Genomic DNA, 12,705 nt, shown 5'->3' on the forward strand with positions numbered 1-12,705 from the left:
TCTATGGTTGTGGGCGTGGCTCAAGCCGCGCCCGGGGTGCGTCACCGGAAGGAGAAGGCTGACTTCCGGGCGGCGGCGGCGCAGTCGGGCCCGGCGGGAGGAGCGGGGCCGGGCCGGGCCGGGCCGCGCCGGGGGCCGCGGGGGGTCCGTGTGCGGGCCGGGGGGTGTCCGCAGTCGCCATGTCGATGTCGCACCTGTACGGCACGGACGGGGAGGATGGGGTGGAGATGGAGAACTTCGAGGTGTCGGACTGGGACCTGCAGAACGAGTTCAACCCCCATCGGCAGCGCCACCGGCAGAGCAAGGAGGAGGCCACCTACGGCGTGTGGGCCGAGCGCGACTCGGACGAGGAGCGGCCCAGCTTCGGTGGCAAGCGGTAGGGGCTGGGGGAGCGGGGGAAGGGGCCGCCGGGCCGAGCCGTCCCCTCCCGCCGGGGGCTACGCGTCTGGCGGCCCCCGGTCGTGCCCCGCTCGTGGGTCTGCAGGGCGCGGGGTCTGCCCCGCTTCGTGCTGGTTTTCAGGCTGTGAACGCCCTCCCGAACAGCCCAGCCTGGGACAGGGGCGGCCGTGGGGCGCACAGAGCTGCCTGTGGGGATTCTGTTGACAAACATCTGTGTCGGAGACATGGATAGTGGGATTGAGCGCACCCTGGGCAAGTTTCCAGATGACACCGAACAGAGTGGGGTGGCTGATACTCTAGAGGGAAGGGGCGCCATCCAGAGGGACCTTGACAGGCTGGAAAGCTGGGCCCGTGCGAACCTCGTGAAGTTCAAAAATCCCAAGTGTAAGGTCCTGCACCTGGGTTGGGGCAATCCCAAGCACAAATACGGGCTGGGCGGAGAATGGATTGAGAGCAGCCCTGAGGAGAAGGACTTGAGGGTGTTGGTTGATGAGAAACTCAACGTGACCTGGCCATGTGCGCTCGCAGCCCAGAAGGCCAACCGTATCCTGGGCTGCATCAAAAGAAGCGTGGCCAGCAGGTCGAGGGAGGTGATTCTCCACCTCTACTCTACTCTGGTGAGGCCCCACCTGGAGCACTGCGTTCAGCTCTGGGGCCCCCAGCGTAAGGACATGGACCTGTTGGAGCGGGTCCAGAGGAGGGCCATGAAGATGGTCAGAGGGCTGGAGCACCTCTCCTGTGAGGACAGGCTGAGAGAGTTGGGGCTGCTCAGCCTGGAGAAGAGAAGGCTGCGGGGAGACCTTAGAGCAGCCTTCCAGTCCCTGAAGGGGGCCTACAGGAAAGCTGGAGGGGGACTTTTTACAAGGGCAGGTAGTGATAGGACAAGGGGTAATGGCTTTAAGCTGAAAGAGGGTAGATTCAGATTAGATATAAGGAAGGAATTCTTCAGTATGAGGGTGGTGAGGCACCGGAACAGGTTTCCCAGAGAAGCTGTGGATGTCCCATCCCTGGAAGTGTTCAAGGCCAGCTCGGATGGGGCTTTGAGCAACCTGGGCTGGTGGAAGGTGTCCCTGCCCATGGCAGGGGGGTTGGAACCAGATGATCTTTAAGGTCCCTTCCAACTCAAACCAATCTATGATTCTGTGACCTTACCTGTGCAAGCGTGTCCCTGCTGCCCAGGGGAAAAGAACGGTTATTTCCTGGCAAAAACAGTGTTAAACTGCTTGTCAGTTTTTAATACTTCATTTTAAGGGGGAGTCTAAGGCGTAGTAGTCCCCAGGCTTCTGTAGGAATGAGCACTCGTGCACTGGAACAGAATTCACTCACAGGTCTCATTTTGGTGTAGCTCCAGGGATTACTCGGCCCCTGTGAACTTCATCAGCGCCGGGCTGAAAAAGTCAGCGGCTGAGGATATGTCAGAAGAGGACTCTGATGAAGATGAAAAGCCTGTTAAGCAGGAAGAAATCCCTAAAGAGTTCGTGCCGAAGAAGTTAAAAACAGTGAGTTACCCAGGAAGTTTTCAATTCTGTGTAATGTATTTATGAAACTTAGGCTGTAGTCAAAGGTACTGAAGAAATAATAGAGCATTAGAAAAGGGAGAAATAATTAAAACCAGAGAACCACATGTGACAGCATGCTGTTAAGGGAGGGGTTTTCTCTGTCTTTTGTAGCTATTCTGATGTATCATTGTGTGTCCTTGGGAACATCGGTCCTTTTAGGCCCTTTTATCTGCCTTAATATTCTCTTTGGTCAATTGAGGTTAAAATAAAAGAATGCCCATGGTTTACTGCCTTTCAAAGACTTTTTTTTTTTTTTTTTTTTTTTTAAATCCCACAGAACAGTATGACAAATCTAGACATGTTATAGATTAAAAATCAAACTCTTTTTTTCAGTTACCAAACGCAGAAAGAATCAGGAATCAGCTTCAGTTAAAGTCAGTGGTAGAGGCTGGTAACTGGCAGCTTGTCAGGACTTTCCTTTTCCATCTAAGGAATTTTAGGAAACTCCTTAGATGGCAGGAAGCGTACATGGACGCCCAAGTCATGACATAGTGAGCTGTGCAGTGTGGTGACAACTGAATTGCTTCTGGGAAGAGCCTTCCTTTTGAGTGAAATAGTACAGAGCTCAGTTATTATGAATTCTTAAGGTTGTGTGGATTTCTTTGTTTATTTGTTTTAACAGGGTGGTAATTTCAAGCCTAGTCAGAAAGGCTTTGTAGGGGGAACAAAATCTTTTGTGGATTTTGGCAGCTGGGAGAGACACACTAAAGGAATTGGGCAGAAGCTTCTCCAGAAGATGGGTTACGTCCCTGGAAGAGGTCTCGGGAAGAATGCTCAAGGTACTGTGATTGTGTGTTTAGTCGTTTATTGTTAACTAGTAATTTGGAGAAGAGATCGGATTCTTTAGAGAACTGCCATCTCCAGGTGGTACAACTTCATTCTTGTTTTCTTGCATCTCTTGCAAGTGATCTGGGTCCTCGCAATAAGATTCAATTGTGTTTAAATTACCATAGGCCAATTTTATGCTCTTGTTATTTTGCAAGAGAAAAAGAGAAAGAAAAAAGGGAGATAAATTCCAAAGGTAGTCAGCTCACAGAAAAGGAGATGTTATTGTATGTGATAGAATAAAAAAGCAGTGGAATGCAGATGTGAATAATACTCTGCTTTGGTTTTTTTGGTGTGTGCTGGAATTAAGTGATTTTATAGCCACTAAGAAATTAGTGAAATGGTAGAAGATACTGTGGTGCTAGAGGCAGAATACCAGGCTGGATTTTGTGCTGATTTGATAACTTAGGGTGCTGCAGGAAAAACACTCGCTGTTCTCTCTCCATAAATAAACTGTTCTTCCTGATCTAACTGTTGTACTCTTAGGTATTATCAATCCAATTGAGGCCAAACAAAGAAAAGGCAAAGGAGCTGTGGGGGCTTATGGCTCTGAAAGAACCAGCCAGTCTTTGCAAGACTTTCCTGTTGTGGACTCAGAGGAAGAAGCTGAGGAGGTATTTGTACGATTCTTGGTATATCTGTTTTCCCTGTTGTGTTGTATGTACAAAATACAGTTCTGGTATCAGCTTCTGTGTCAGAGAAAACTATTTGGGCTCATTCTAGATAAGAAGCTAAAGACATAGCACATGAATTTCATTTAGACATTTTTTTCTTGTCACTGTAATGTTCTTTGTTGTTTCTGGCTCACTTTATTCCAGTAGTCTTGCTAGAACCTCACTTTCAAAGAGTCCTCCCAGGCAAATAGTCTTTATCTTTTGTTTAAATTAAGAAAAAAAAAAAAGATATCAGAAATGTACTGCTAGCATTGTGAATAGGGTGGTTGACTGGACCACAGCATGAGCCAGTTTGTCACTGAGCTTTACTGTTTTCCCAATTCTTTCGCTGTACAGCATTCTTCACTGATGGTTATTTTCCTGCAAAAAATAGAGGCAAATTTGGGGTGTGACAAAGAGCAGCAACCACAACTCTTCTTTCTTTTTTTTTTTTAGGAATTTCAAAAAGAGCTCAGTCAGTGGCGGAAGGATCCTAATGGAGGCAAGAAAAAGCCCAAATACAGCTATAAGACAGTAGAAGAACTGAAAGCCAAGGGTAGGATCAACAAGAAGCTTTCAGCCCCTCAGAAGGAGCTGTCTCAAGTCAAGGTAAGGTTGTTAACCCAAGAGGTGGCATCTCTGGGAAACAGTTTGTCCGCTTTGGTAGTGTGAGTGCTTTTCAACCATCGGTAACCTTAATAGAAGCCAGTTCTAAGAACTGGCTGTCTGCAGCATCATGAAAATCAAGGCCTTGGACTCATCGCCAAATCATGTAATAGACCACTGTGTCACCTAGGACATTGGATTTGTTTTTAAGCAAGTTCTTTGGCCTCAGAAAAGTGCAAATTAGCTTAAATGTGTTGTTGGTTGGTTTTTTTTTTAAATTGCAAGTTAAGTTTAATTGTTTCACATTTGTTATAGGTAAAACGCTCATCCACTTCTGAAAGCACAGTTGTCCTTATTGGGACTGTGCAACTAAACACATAGTTTGAACCATCTTCTACCTAGAAGGGACAGTAAGGGATTTGTCTTGTATGCACTTCATAAGTTAATTCTAGATTAATAATTTTATCTTTAAAAAAAGTATAAAAGTACCTAAGACTTCCGTGCAGTAATGAATAGCTTACTACTTGCATCATCACTGCTTGTAGAATTACTCAGCAAAATGGCAAAACTGAGATTGGAAGAGGAGATTCTTCCAGCTCTGATTCCAAATTGTTTCTTATTCATTCTAAGTCTTCATGTCCGGAGTAGGCCTTTTTGGAGGCAATCCCCAGTTGCCTCTTTCAGAATACCAGTGTGTGTTAGTAGCCTGCTGGAGTAATTAAGGTACTTGGAAATCTCCAGTTTTGCATTTGGAGTAAGGGATTTCCTCCTTTTTTAAAACATGAGATATAGTTCTTTTGAGACATGTTTGTTCTTGTTTGTTGGAAGGTTATAGACATGACGGGCCGCGAACAAAAGGTTTATTACAGCTACAGTCAAATTAGCCACAAGCACAATATTCCAGATGACAGTCCTCAGCAGCTGCTGGGCAAAGACTCCAAGCCCCAGGGCTTTGCCTTGCCTGAGCTGGAGCACAACTTGCAACTTCTCATTGACATCACGGAGCAGGAGATCATCCAGAACGACCGGCAGCTGCAGTATGAGAGAGACATGGTTGTCAACCTGACCCATGAGATACAGAAGATGTCTGAAGTTCTCTCGCACGAGGAGACAGCAATTAGCAATCTCAGCAAGGTGCTGGAGATGGTGGAAGAGTGTGAGAGACGGATGCAGCCCAGCTGTGAAAATCCCTTAACCTTGGATGAGTGTGCAAAGATTTTTGAGACGCTTCAAGACAAGTACTATGAAGAGTACAGAATGTCTGATAGGGTAGACCTGGCAGTAGCAATAGTCTATCCTCTCATGAAAGATTACTTCAAGAACTGGGATCCCCTCAAGGTGTGTATTAGTTTGATTTATCTGCAGTTCTTACTGGATGGGTTAAGTAGTCTTTATTTTGACTCCCCCCACTTCTTGTCCGAAATTCCTATCAGTCTGGAGAGAAAGAGGAAGAAAAAGCACCTTCCTCTTGCCCGGCAGGGGAGAGGAAGGTTCCAGAGAAAACTCCCAGTGTTCATGGCAGAGTGAAATAAATGTGTGCAAAAAGATGGACCCACGCTGTACCCACTCTCAGACATTTGCTATGACTAAAGGCTACTGTTCCATAAAGTGGCTAACAATTTAGGAGCTTGAAGGTTAAAATCAATCCCTTTCATGAGTGTTGGGAAGAAAAAGTAGATGAAAGCTAAGTCTCTAGTCCTTGTCTTTTAGCAAAAGCAGGAGAGGTCTGTCTTTCAAGTAGTGAGATATGTGCTGTCTATTCTTAATGCCATTTCAGCTGTGATAGGTAAGAGTCTGCATTCTCTCTGTACACCTGAAAAAATTCAGACTATCCTCTTCCCACCCTGGAAGTATGTTAAATCCATAAAGTGGGATTTTCCTCTTGTGGCGCTTTACTGATCATGGCTGTGAGCTCCTAGCTTGCCTTTTGAGTGGGTGAGAAAGCTGTCTATAGCCGAGCATACCATCAGCCTGCTTTTTATAGATACCAGCTGAAATTAATGAAAAAGGATAAAGGCTGCTCATGCCTTATCATTTCCAGGACTGTACGTATGGCACGGAGATCATAGCCAAGTGGAAAAGCCTTTTGGAAAACGATCAGCTGTTATCACACAGTGGGCAGGACCTGTCAACAGATGCTTTTCACAGGTAAAGAGCAAATAAGTTGTACTTTGTGCAGCATCTTCAAGTGCTGCTTCCTCAGGGATGGAAAAGAACAGATACAAGTGTGCTTTCCAGATGATTCTGTTGATGTGTCTGTTAAATTCCAGCTGTCAGCTTTATAAAAAGAAGTAGCTTTTAAATAACAGTTACCATTTGGTTTGTTTAGGCCTGGGGCTATAGCTTTAAGCTTAACTTTGATTTTTTTTTTTTTTTTTTTTTTTCCAGACTGATGTGGGAAATCTGGATGCCATATGTCAGAAACATAGTGGCGCAGTGGCAACCGAGGAACTGTGGATCGATGGTGGATTTCTTGGATAGCTGGGTAAACGTTGTTCCTGTCTGGATACTGGATAATATTCTGGATCAGCTCATCTTCCCCAAGCTACAGAAAGAGGTAAGACGAGAGGGCTGCATTAGAACGAAGCCGTGCTCTGAACCAGTATTTGAATTTCAGTTTATTAGAACATCTAAAATACTGGTTTGCTGCCTCTGCTGATTCATTTAGCAGTTAGGGTGTTGCATTATGGCTCTTTTTGCATCTGGCAAGACTTAGTGCTAATGGATCGACTTGTTTTCATCTTTTCTGGTTTATCCCAAGGTCGAAAGCTGGAATCCTTTGACAGACACAGTCCCAATCCATTCGTGGATCCATCCCTGGCTCCCCCTGATGCAGGCACGATTAGAGCCGCTGTATTCTCCCATCCGAAACAAGCTGGCAAATGCACTGCAGAAGTGGCATCCCAGTGACTCCTCTGCCAAACTTATCCTTCAGCCCTGGAAAGATGTGTTCACACCTGGGTCGTGGGAGGCTTTCATGGTTAAAAACATCGTGCCCAAACTAGGTAAGACAAGCCAAATAGTGCTGAATTTCTGGAATCTGCTGGTTGCCACCTTCCCCCATACACCTAGAACAGAACGTGTTAACATGGCTGCCAGTGTTACTTCAAAGAATATTATTAGTAAGTTTAGACCAAGCTTGCATCTTCTTTTCTGCTACTAGTACTGTGCAGTTTTTTCAGAGGCAGACATTTTAGAAATGTGGGGAAGTGCTCTGATTATTCTCAATATTTTCTGTCTTATTTTTCTAAATCATCCGATTCCTCTGTTCTTCAGCTGACAGGAATATCTGATAGCTGTCAGATAGTACCAAGCTATAAAACGTCTCTCTGTTACTCCTGTATTCTTTGGTCTATGCTAATGCTTTCACCATAAGATTTTGTAATTCACCATTCAGCTATGCAAACTGGCTAAAAGGCCCTGTAGTCTGAAAAAAAACAGTCAAATGTTTTAAGTTTCTCAGTTCTGGCAGCAAATTGTAATTGCTGGAAATGGAAGTGCACTGTTTTGGTGGCAGGGATCATCCAAACACTTTAAAGATCCCAAATGTCCCTTAGGGTAATATGCAATACAGATGCTCCTCAAATCACATGTGTTGCTAGTGAAATAGGTCAGGGCACTGATAAAAATGTGAGTCAAGTTCTTTAATTCTTCTCCCCCTTTTCCCAGGGATGTGTTTGAACGAACTCATCATAAACCCTCACCAGCAGCACATGGATGCCTTCTACTGGGTGATTGACTGGGAGGGGATGATTTCTGTCTCCAGTCTTGTTGGGCTGCTGGAGAAACACTTCTTCCCAAAGTGGCTGCAGGTGAGAAACTATCAAGGCTGAGTAAACAGGCTGGATTCGCTGTGAAGTGTTTTAGTGACTCCTGCCTAGAAGTTGCTGTCCCAGCACTGAAATGGTTTAACTACCAAATGGGGTGATTTCTGCTCACAGCTCCATACACGTCAGAACAGGCTATGTCCTAATACTGCCACGGTCCTTTCTTTTACTGAAAGCTCAGTAAGAAGCAAGTTAAGTGATAATAAGGAGTCTTCCAGAAACGTACCTGTCCTGCTGCATTTGATTTGTCATGTTGTTTTGCAGGTGCTGTGCTCTTGGCTTAGTAACAGCCCCAATTATGAAGAGATTACAAAGTGGTACTTGGGTTGGAAGTCCATGTTCTCAGACCAAGTGTTAGCACATCCATCGATCAAAGACAAATTTAACGAAGCTCTTGATATCATGAACCGGGCTGTCTCTTCCAGTGTTGGTAAGTGGCTTATGGTGATGGCTCCACTTACTGTGATGGCAGTACAGCAACATTTGCGTCTTGTGAGTCTGTATTTAGGCATGGCCCTTCTAATCGGCATTGTAGCAGCTCCCACGAGCAGTGAAATTCAAAGTGTGTTCTACCTTGCTGTGTCCATAAATAACACCTGTAAGGTGCTACTTAATAATTGTCTGTGCTTCACTGAAGCAGAAACAGATTTTTGGTGACTGGCTGCCTGTGCCACTAAGCAACTGATTATCTTTCAGCCTTGCCCAATTATAGTGTATTTTATGTCAGTCACTGAGAGACCATAATTTAAAGACGTTGAGTTCTGAAGCTATAATTTGTTGGGATTTTTTTTCTTTACGGTGAGATACTGGTTCTTCTCCTTAACTTTAGAGCAGTGCCCTTTCCTTCCACATGACTCTCCCTGTGACCTAAAACAGATTGTTAGGAATTTGCTGGGAATTATAAACTGTATAAAAGAGAAGGCCGTGCCTGAGGGAGCAGCACCTGAGATTTGCCCTGTCCTCCAAGACTGAGAACTCCTTTCCTGTGTTCTTCCTACCCACTTGCTGTACAGTGTGATGGAGACTCTGCATCAGAAACATGGAGGATTCCTCGAGGTCTATTTTAAGTGTTATGTTTATTTCTGTGGTAAAATAATACAACTACAGGCAAGCATTGCACAAGAGGAGGTCACCTATGGAGAACAGGCATGGTACTCACGTAGCCACGGAGTGAACTGGGGCTGATAGCGAAAGCACTCCTGATGCAGTGCTGCTTCCTGCAGCGTGGTGCTGTTCCATCCTTAGCCCGATTTTGCAACAGTCACTGTTTGTAACCCAGCAGTGGTATGTGGAGACCAGAGGCCAGGTTTTGGCTTTGAGGAATATTTTTTTTTTTTTTTTTTTTTGCTGCTCACATTTTCCCTTTGTCAGTAGCATCCTCCTCTCCTGTGCGTGCTCAGATAAAGTTTGGGATTGTATCAAATCCTGTTGCTTCTGCTGCAGTTCTCAAATTCATCTAGCTAGTCTATGTTGTATTAGCAATAACAGTATAAAACTTTATGAACTGGAACATGTGAAGGAGGATTCAGAGCATTATTGATTGACTTTACTTCATGTGTCCCGGACTGGAGTTTACCCATAGACCTTCCACCAGAAATGGACTGGGACCTTGCTTTCACGTGTTTTGTCTCTTCAAACAGGTGGGTACATGCAGCCAGGCGCTCGAGAGAACATCGCCTACCTTACGCACACCGAGCGGAGGAAAGACTTTCAGTACGAAGCCATGCAGGAGCGTCGGGAGGCTGAGAACATGGCCCAGCGTGGCATCGGCATGGCCGCCAGCTCCGTGCCAATGAACTTTAAGGACCTAATTCAGACAAAAGCAGAGGAGCACAACATTGTTTTCATGCCTGTGATTGGAAAGCGGCACGAAGGGAAACAGTTGTATACATTTGGAAGGATTGTCATTTACATTGACAGAGGTGTTGTGTTTGTACAAGGAGAAAAGACTTGGGTGCCAACCTCCCTCCAGAGTCTCATTGACATGGCTAAGTGAGGCCCCCACTTTGAACTCTGAAGGCCATCTTGCTAATATTTTTAGTGTAACTGTCTCAGAATAAAGAAGCCACAGATTTGTAAATAGAGTGAAACTGTAGCTGTATCCCAGGATTTTTTTCTTAGAAGAGCTGTTCAGGCAGTGTCAAGAGATGAAAGTACACGTGGAGGCTGGTGCTAAGGGAGGAACGAGCAGTTCTGATGCTCGTGTAACCACCGCCTGTGATAGAGGTTTATCAGCAGGTTAGAAGGGACCGTGGGAGGTGATTCTCTGCTCCGACAGCAGATGAGTGAGGGCTGGTCTAGCTGAGTCCTGAAGGTCTCCAGTGACAGAGATATCACAGCTTCTCCTTGCCTGCTGCACTGCTCTGGCAGTGAGTGACCGTCCCGACAACGTCCCTCATGCAGTGGGCTCCTCTCTACTGCGCACAGCCGGGACTCGTCCCACCTCTCTCCGGGTGTGCTGGTGGCTCCTTCAGCCCGGTGCTGGCCCGCGGGCCACCAGCCGCTCTGGTTGCCCTCTCTGCCCTGTCACCGCAGAGCTGGAAGGGAGGGTATTTTTTTCCAGCAAATTCACAGAATGTGTGCCTTGGGACTGCAGCAGTTCAGGGCACAGAGGTGAGGGAGGGAAACTGAGGCTTTTTTTCCATAGAGGGGGATGACCTGATTCTTCACAGAACAGATAAAGAGCTGATTTTGGTAGCACTGAGCAGCTGAAGGCCCCTGCCTGTAAGAAGGCTTTTCTAAGCCTGCATTTGGAATTAGATACCAATACGTTCAACTGCAAACCCGTCTCAAATAATTCCTCCTTCCTGATGCTTCAAAATGTGCGTAGTACATGCAAAGGCTTTGAATTGTTCATGAAAGGGGAGGGGATCAAAAGAGCAATCATGCAGTACGGATGGCTTAAAAGGCAGATTTTAGTTAAATTTGTACACTGTGGTTAAGTTGAGTATAATTCAAAACACAGCTTTACCTTTTATTAAATAATTAAGATACAAAAATGTCCCATCACGCTCAGTGTTCGAGTGCTGCCACTTTTGGTGGAGCACGACGACACTGTCAGTGCTTGAGCTTTACCTCGGCTACACAAAAGCTGTTGTGGGAAGAGAGGCAGCCCCACGAGAGCGGTCAGGACTCTGCGGCAGCGGGACTGCGCTGGTCAGCTCCGTCCTCCTTTCTGATGATCTCCAAGTCGTCGCAGTCTTGGTACGTCGGCTCCTCCACAAAGTCCCAGACCTCAGGGGAGAGTTCCTTCAGTTTTTGCAAGGGAAACCAGTGGACGGAGGTGTCGTTAAAGGTGTCCAGGTACCGAGGGTGAGTGGGGAGCGCCACTTCCTCTGTCCCTTTCAAGACCTGAAGAGCATTTGGGGAAGAAGTTATGTACAATGCAAAAGAACTTTTCTGCAAAGTTCAGTTACGAGTCGGTGGAGATGAGGATGGCATTATGTTAACCCAACCCCTGGGTACAGCGTGTTCTGCAGATAATGTAGAACGATCCTAAAGTGATTCCTTTTTATATTGTAATGGCCAGGAAAAAAGGTTTTAAAAATAACCACCCTCTTTGTTCCCATTGCACTTTATTTCCTTTGTCATTAAAAGGTGCTTTGTCAAAACAGTAATGTTAAAAAACTAGTGACTCGTACCTTTGCTATGTAAGAATAATCTCTCTCCAATATTCTTGACAACAATCTAGAATAACACAAGGTAACCAGCTTTAGACAGGACACTCCTGTGAATTTAAAGAGCTTTTCTCAACAGGCGTGAGGGATAGAAAAGGTAGGAGACGTTGATGACTGCAAGCAGGACGGCAAGTTGAAAATGAGCAAAATCTGGACATCGTTGTCAGAAGCGACAGAAAAAAAGGAGTGAAGGAAGCGAGGAGAGGGAAAGCCTGTTGGAGGCGCCAGAACCTTCCCCCGCGGGGCTGCACGCACCTTTCCTCGATCCCCTTAAAGCTGTTCCCGATGATGACCATTTTGGACAGGGCCCCTGCAGACCAGTTCCTCCACAGGAGGTTGTTGTACAAGGCTTTCCCGCAGTGCACCATGTAAAACAGCGTGGCCGAGCCCTCAACGCCGTGTTTCCCCTCCTGCACGTAAACCGACGTTTCCCGTTACGGCCGAGCCCGGGCAGCGGAGGCGGGGCGGTGCCTCCCCGGGATGCGGGGGCGGCCTGGGGGCCCCGCAGCCCCGCTCACCTCGTTGTCCGGCAGCAGCCGCAGCCCCAGCTGCCCCAGCGCGGCCGCCTCCTGGGCGGAGAAGGCGGGATCGAAGAGGGAGCAGCGGCCGGGCGGCACCTGCGGGGAGAGGGGCGGCCGTGGGCGGGGGCCGGGGCGGCGGGAACCCCCCCCCCCCCCCCCCGCCGGTTCCCCCGGCCCGGTCCTCACCCCCAGCTCCTCCAGCAGCAGCAGCAGGAAGGCCAGCTGGTGCCGGGCGGCCGGGCAGCCGCTGAACCGCCCCAGGCCGTAGCAGACGCAGCGGGCGGGCGGCTCCGCGCCGGCGGCCAGCGGGGCCCGCACGGTTCCTGCGGGCACGGAGAGAGGCGTCAGGGGCGGCCCGTTCCCCGCTCCCCCCGCCCCGCTCCCCGCACGCACCGGCGCTCGCCGCCCAGAAGCCGGAGCTCAGCAGATCGTCCCTGCGGGGGAGAGCGCGGCGTCAGCGGGGCCCGGCAGCCCCGGGGCGCGCACGCGGGACGGGGCCGGGCACTCACCGCGCCTCCCGCAGCCGCCGCAGCACCGCGCCGCCCTCCGCCGCCTCCCCGCCCGCCCGGCCGCGCCGCCGCCGCCCGCCCGCCGCTCGCCACCCGCCCGCCGCCATCAGCCGCCCGGCCGCCGTAGCG

At 48.2% G+C, this 12,705-nt stretch overlaps 2 protein-coding genes across 3 annotated transcripts; one reads left to right on the plus strand and one right to left on the minus strand.

Annotated features, from left to right (window-relative positions):
* Nucleotides 1–74: 74 nt before the first annotated feature.
* On the plus strand, nucleotides 75–9,959 carry TFIP11 (tuftelin interacting protein 11). Its single transcript, XM_087754983.1, has 12 exons — nucleotides 75–376; nucleotides 1,745–1,898; nucleotides 2,581–2,737; nucleotides 3,270–3,397; nucleotides 3,893–4,045; nucleotides 4,871–5,380; nucleotides 6,084–6,190; nucleotides 6,431–6,599; nucleotides 6,804–7,047; nucleotides 7,712–7,854; nucleotides 8,134–8,299; nucleotides 9,510–9,959. Exons 1-12 carry the CDS (start codon nucleotides 180–182, stop codon nucleotides 9,863–9,865), a joined length of 2,484 nt encoding a protein of 827 aa, XP_087611109.1. The 5' UTR covers nucleotides 75–179; the 3' UTR covers nucleotides 9,866–9,959.
* On the minus strand, nucleotides 9,538–12,683 carry SRRD (SRR1 domain containing). 2 transcript variants are annotated; one of them, XR_015704178.1, is made up of 8 exons: nucleotides 12,577–12,683; nucleotides 12,461–12,501; nucleotides 12,254–12,390; nucleotides 12,065–12,163; nucleotides 11,802–11,956; nucleotides 11,511–11,556; nucleotides 10,945–11,220; nucleotides 9,538–9,676 (listed from the first exon to the last, which is right to left on the minus strand). XR_015704178.1 is itself a non-coding variant. In XM_087754995.1 (7 exons), exons 1-7 carry the CDS (start codon nucleotides 12,681–12,683, stop codon nucleotides 10,996–10,998), a joined length of 810 nt encoding a protein of 269 aa, XP_087611121.1. In that variant the 3' UTR covers nucleotides 10,765–10,995. The 2 variants fall into 2 exon arrangements, 1 of the variants encoding a protein (XP_087611121.1); XM_087754995.1 differs by lacking the exon at nucleotides 9,538–9,676 and having other exon boundaries at nucleotides 10,765–11,220.
* Nucleotides 12,684–12,705: the final 22 nt, after the last annotated feature.

Source organism: Nipponia nippon, unplaced genomic scaffold, assembly GCF_047370975.1.
Source record: "Nipponia nippon isolate SJK-2023a ecotype South Korea unplaced genomic scaffold, ASM4737097v1 scaffold_18, whole genome shotgun sequence".
Classification (NCBI taxonomy): domain Eukaryota; kingdom Metazoa; phylum Chordata; class Aves; order Pelecaniformes; family Threskiornithidae; genus Nipponia; species Nipponia nippon.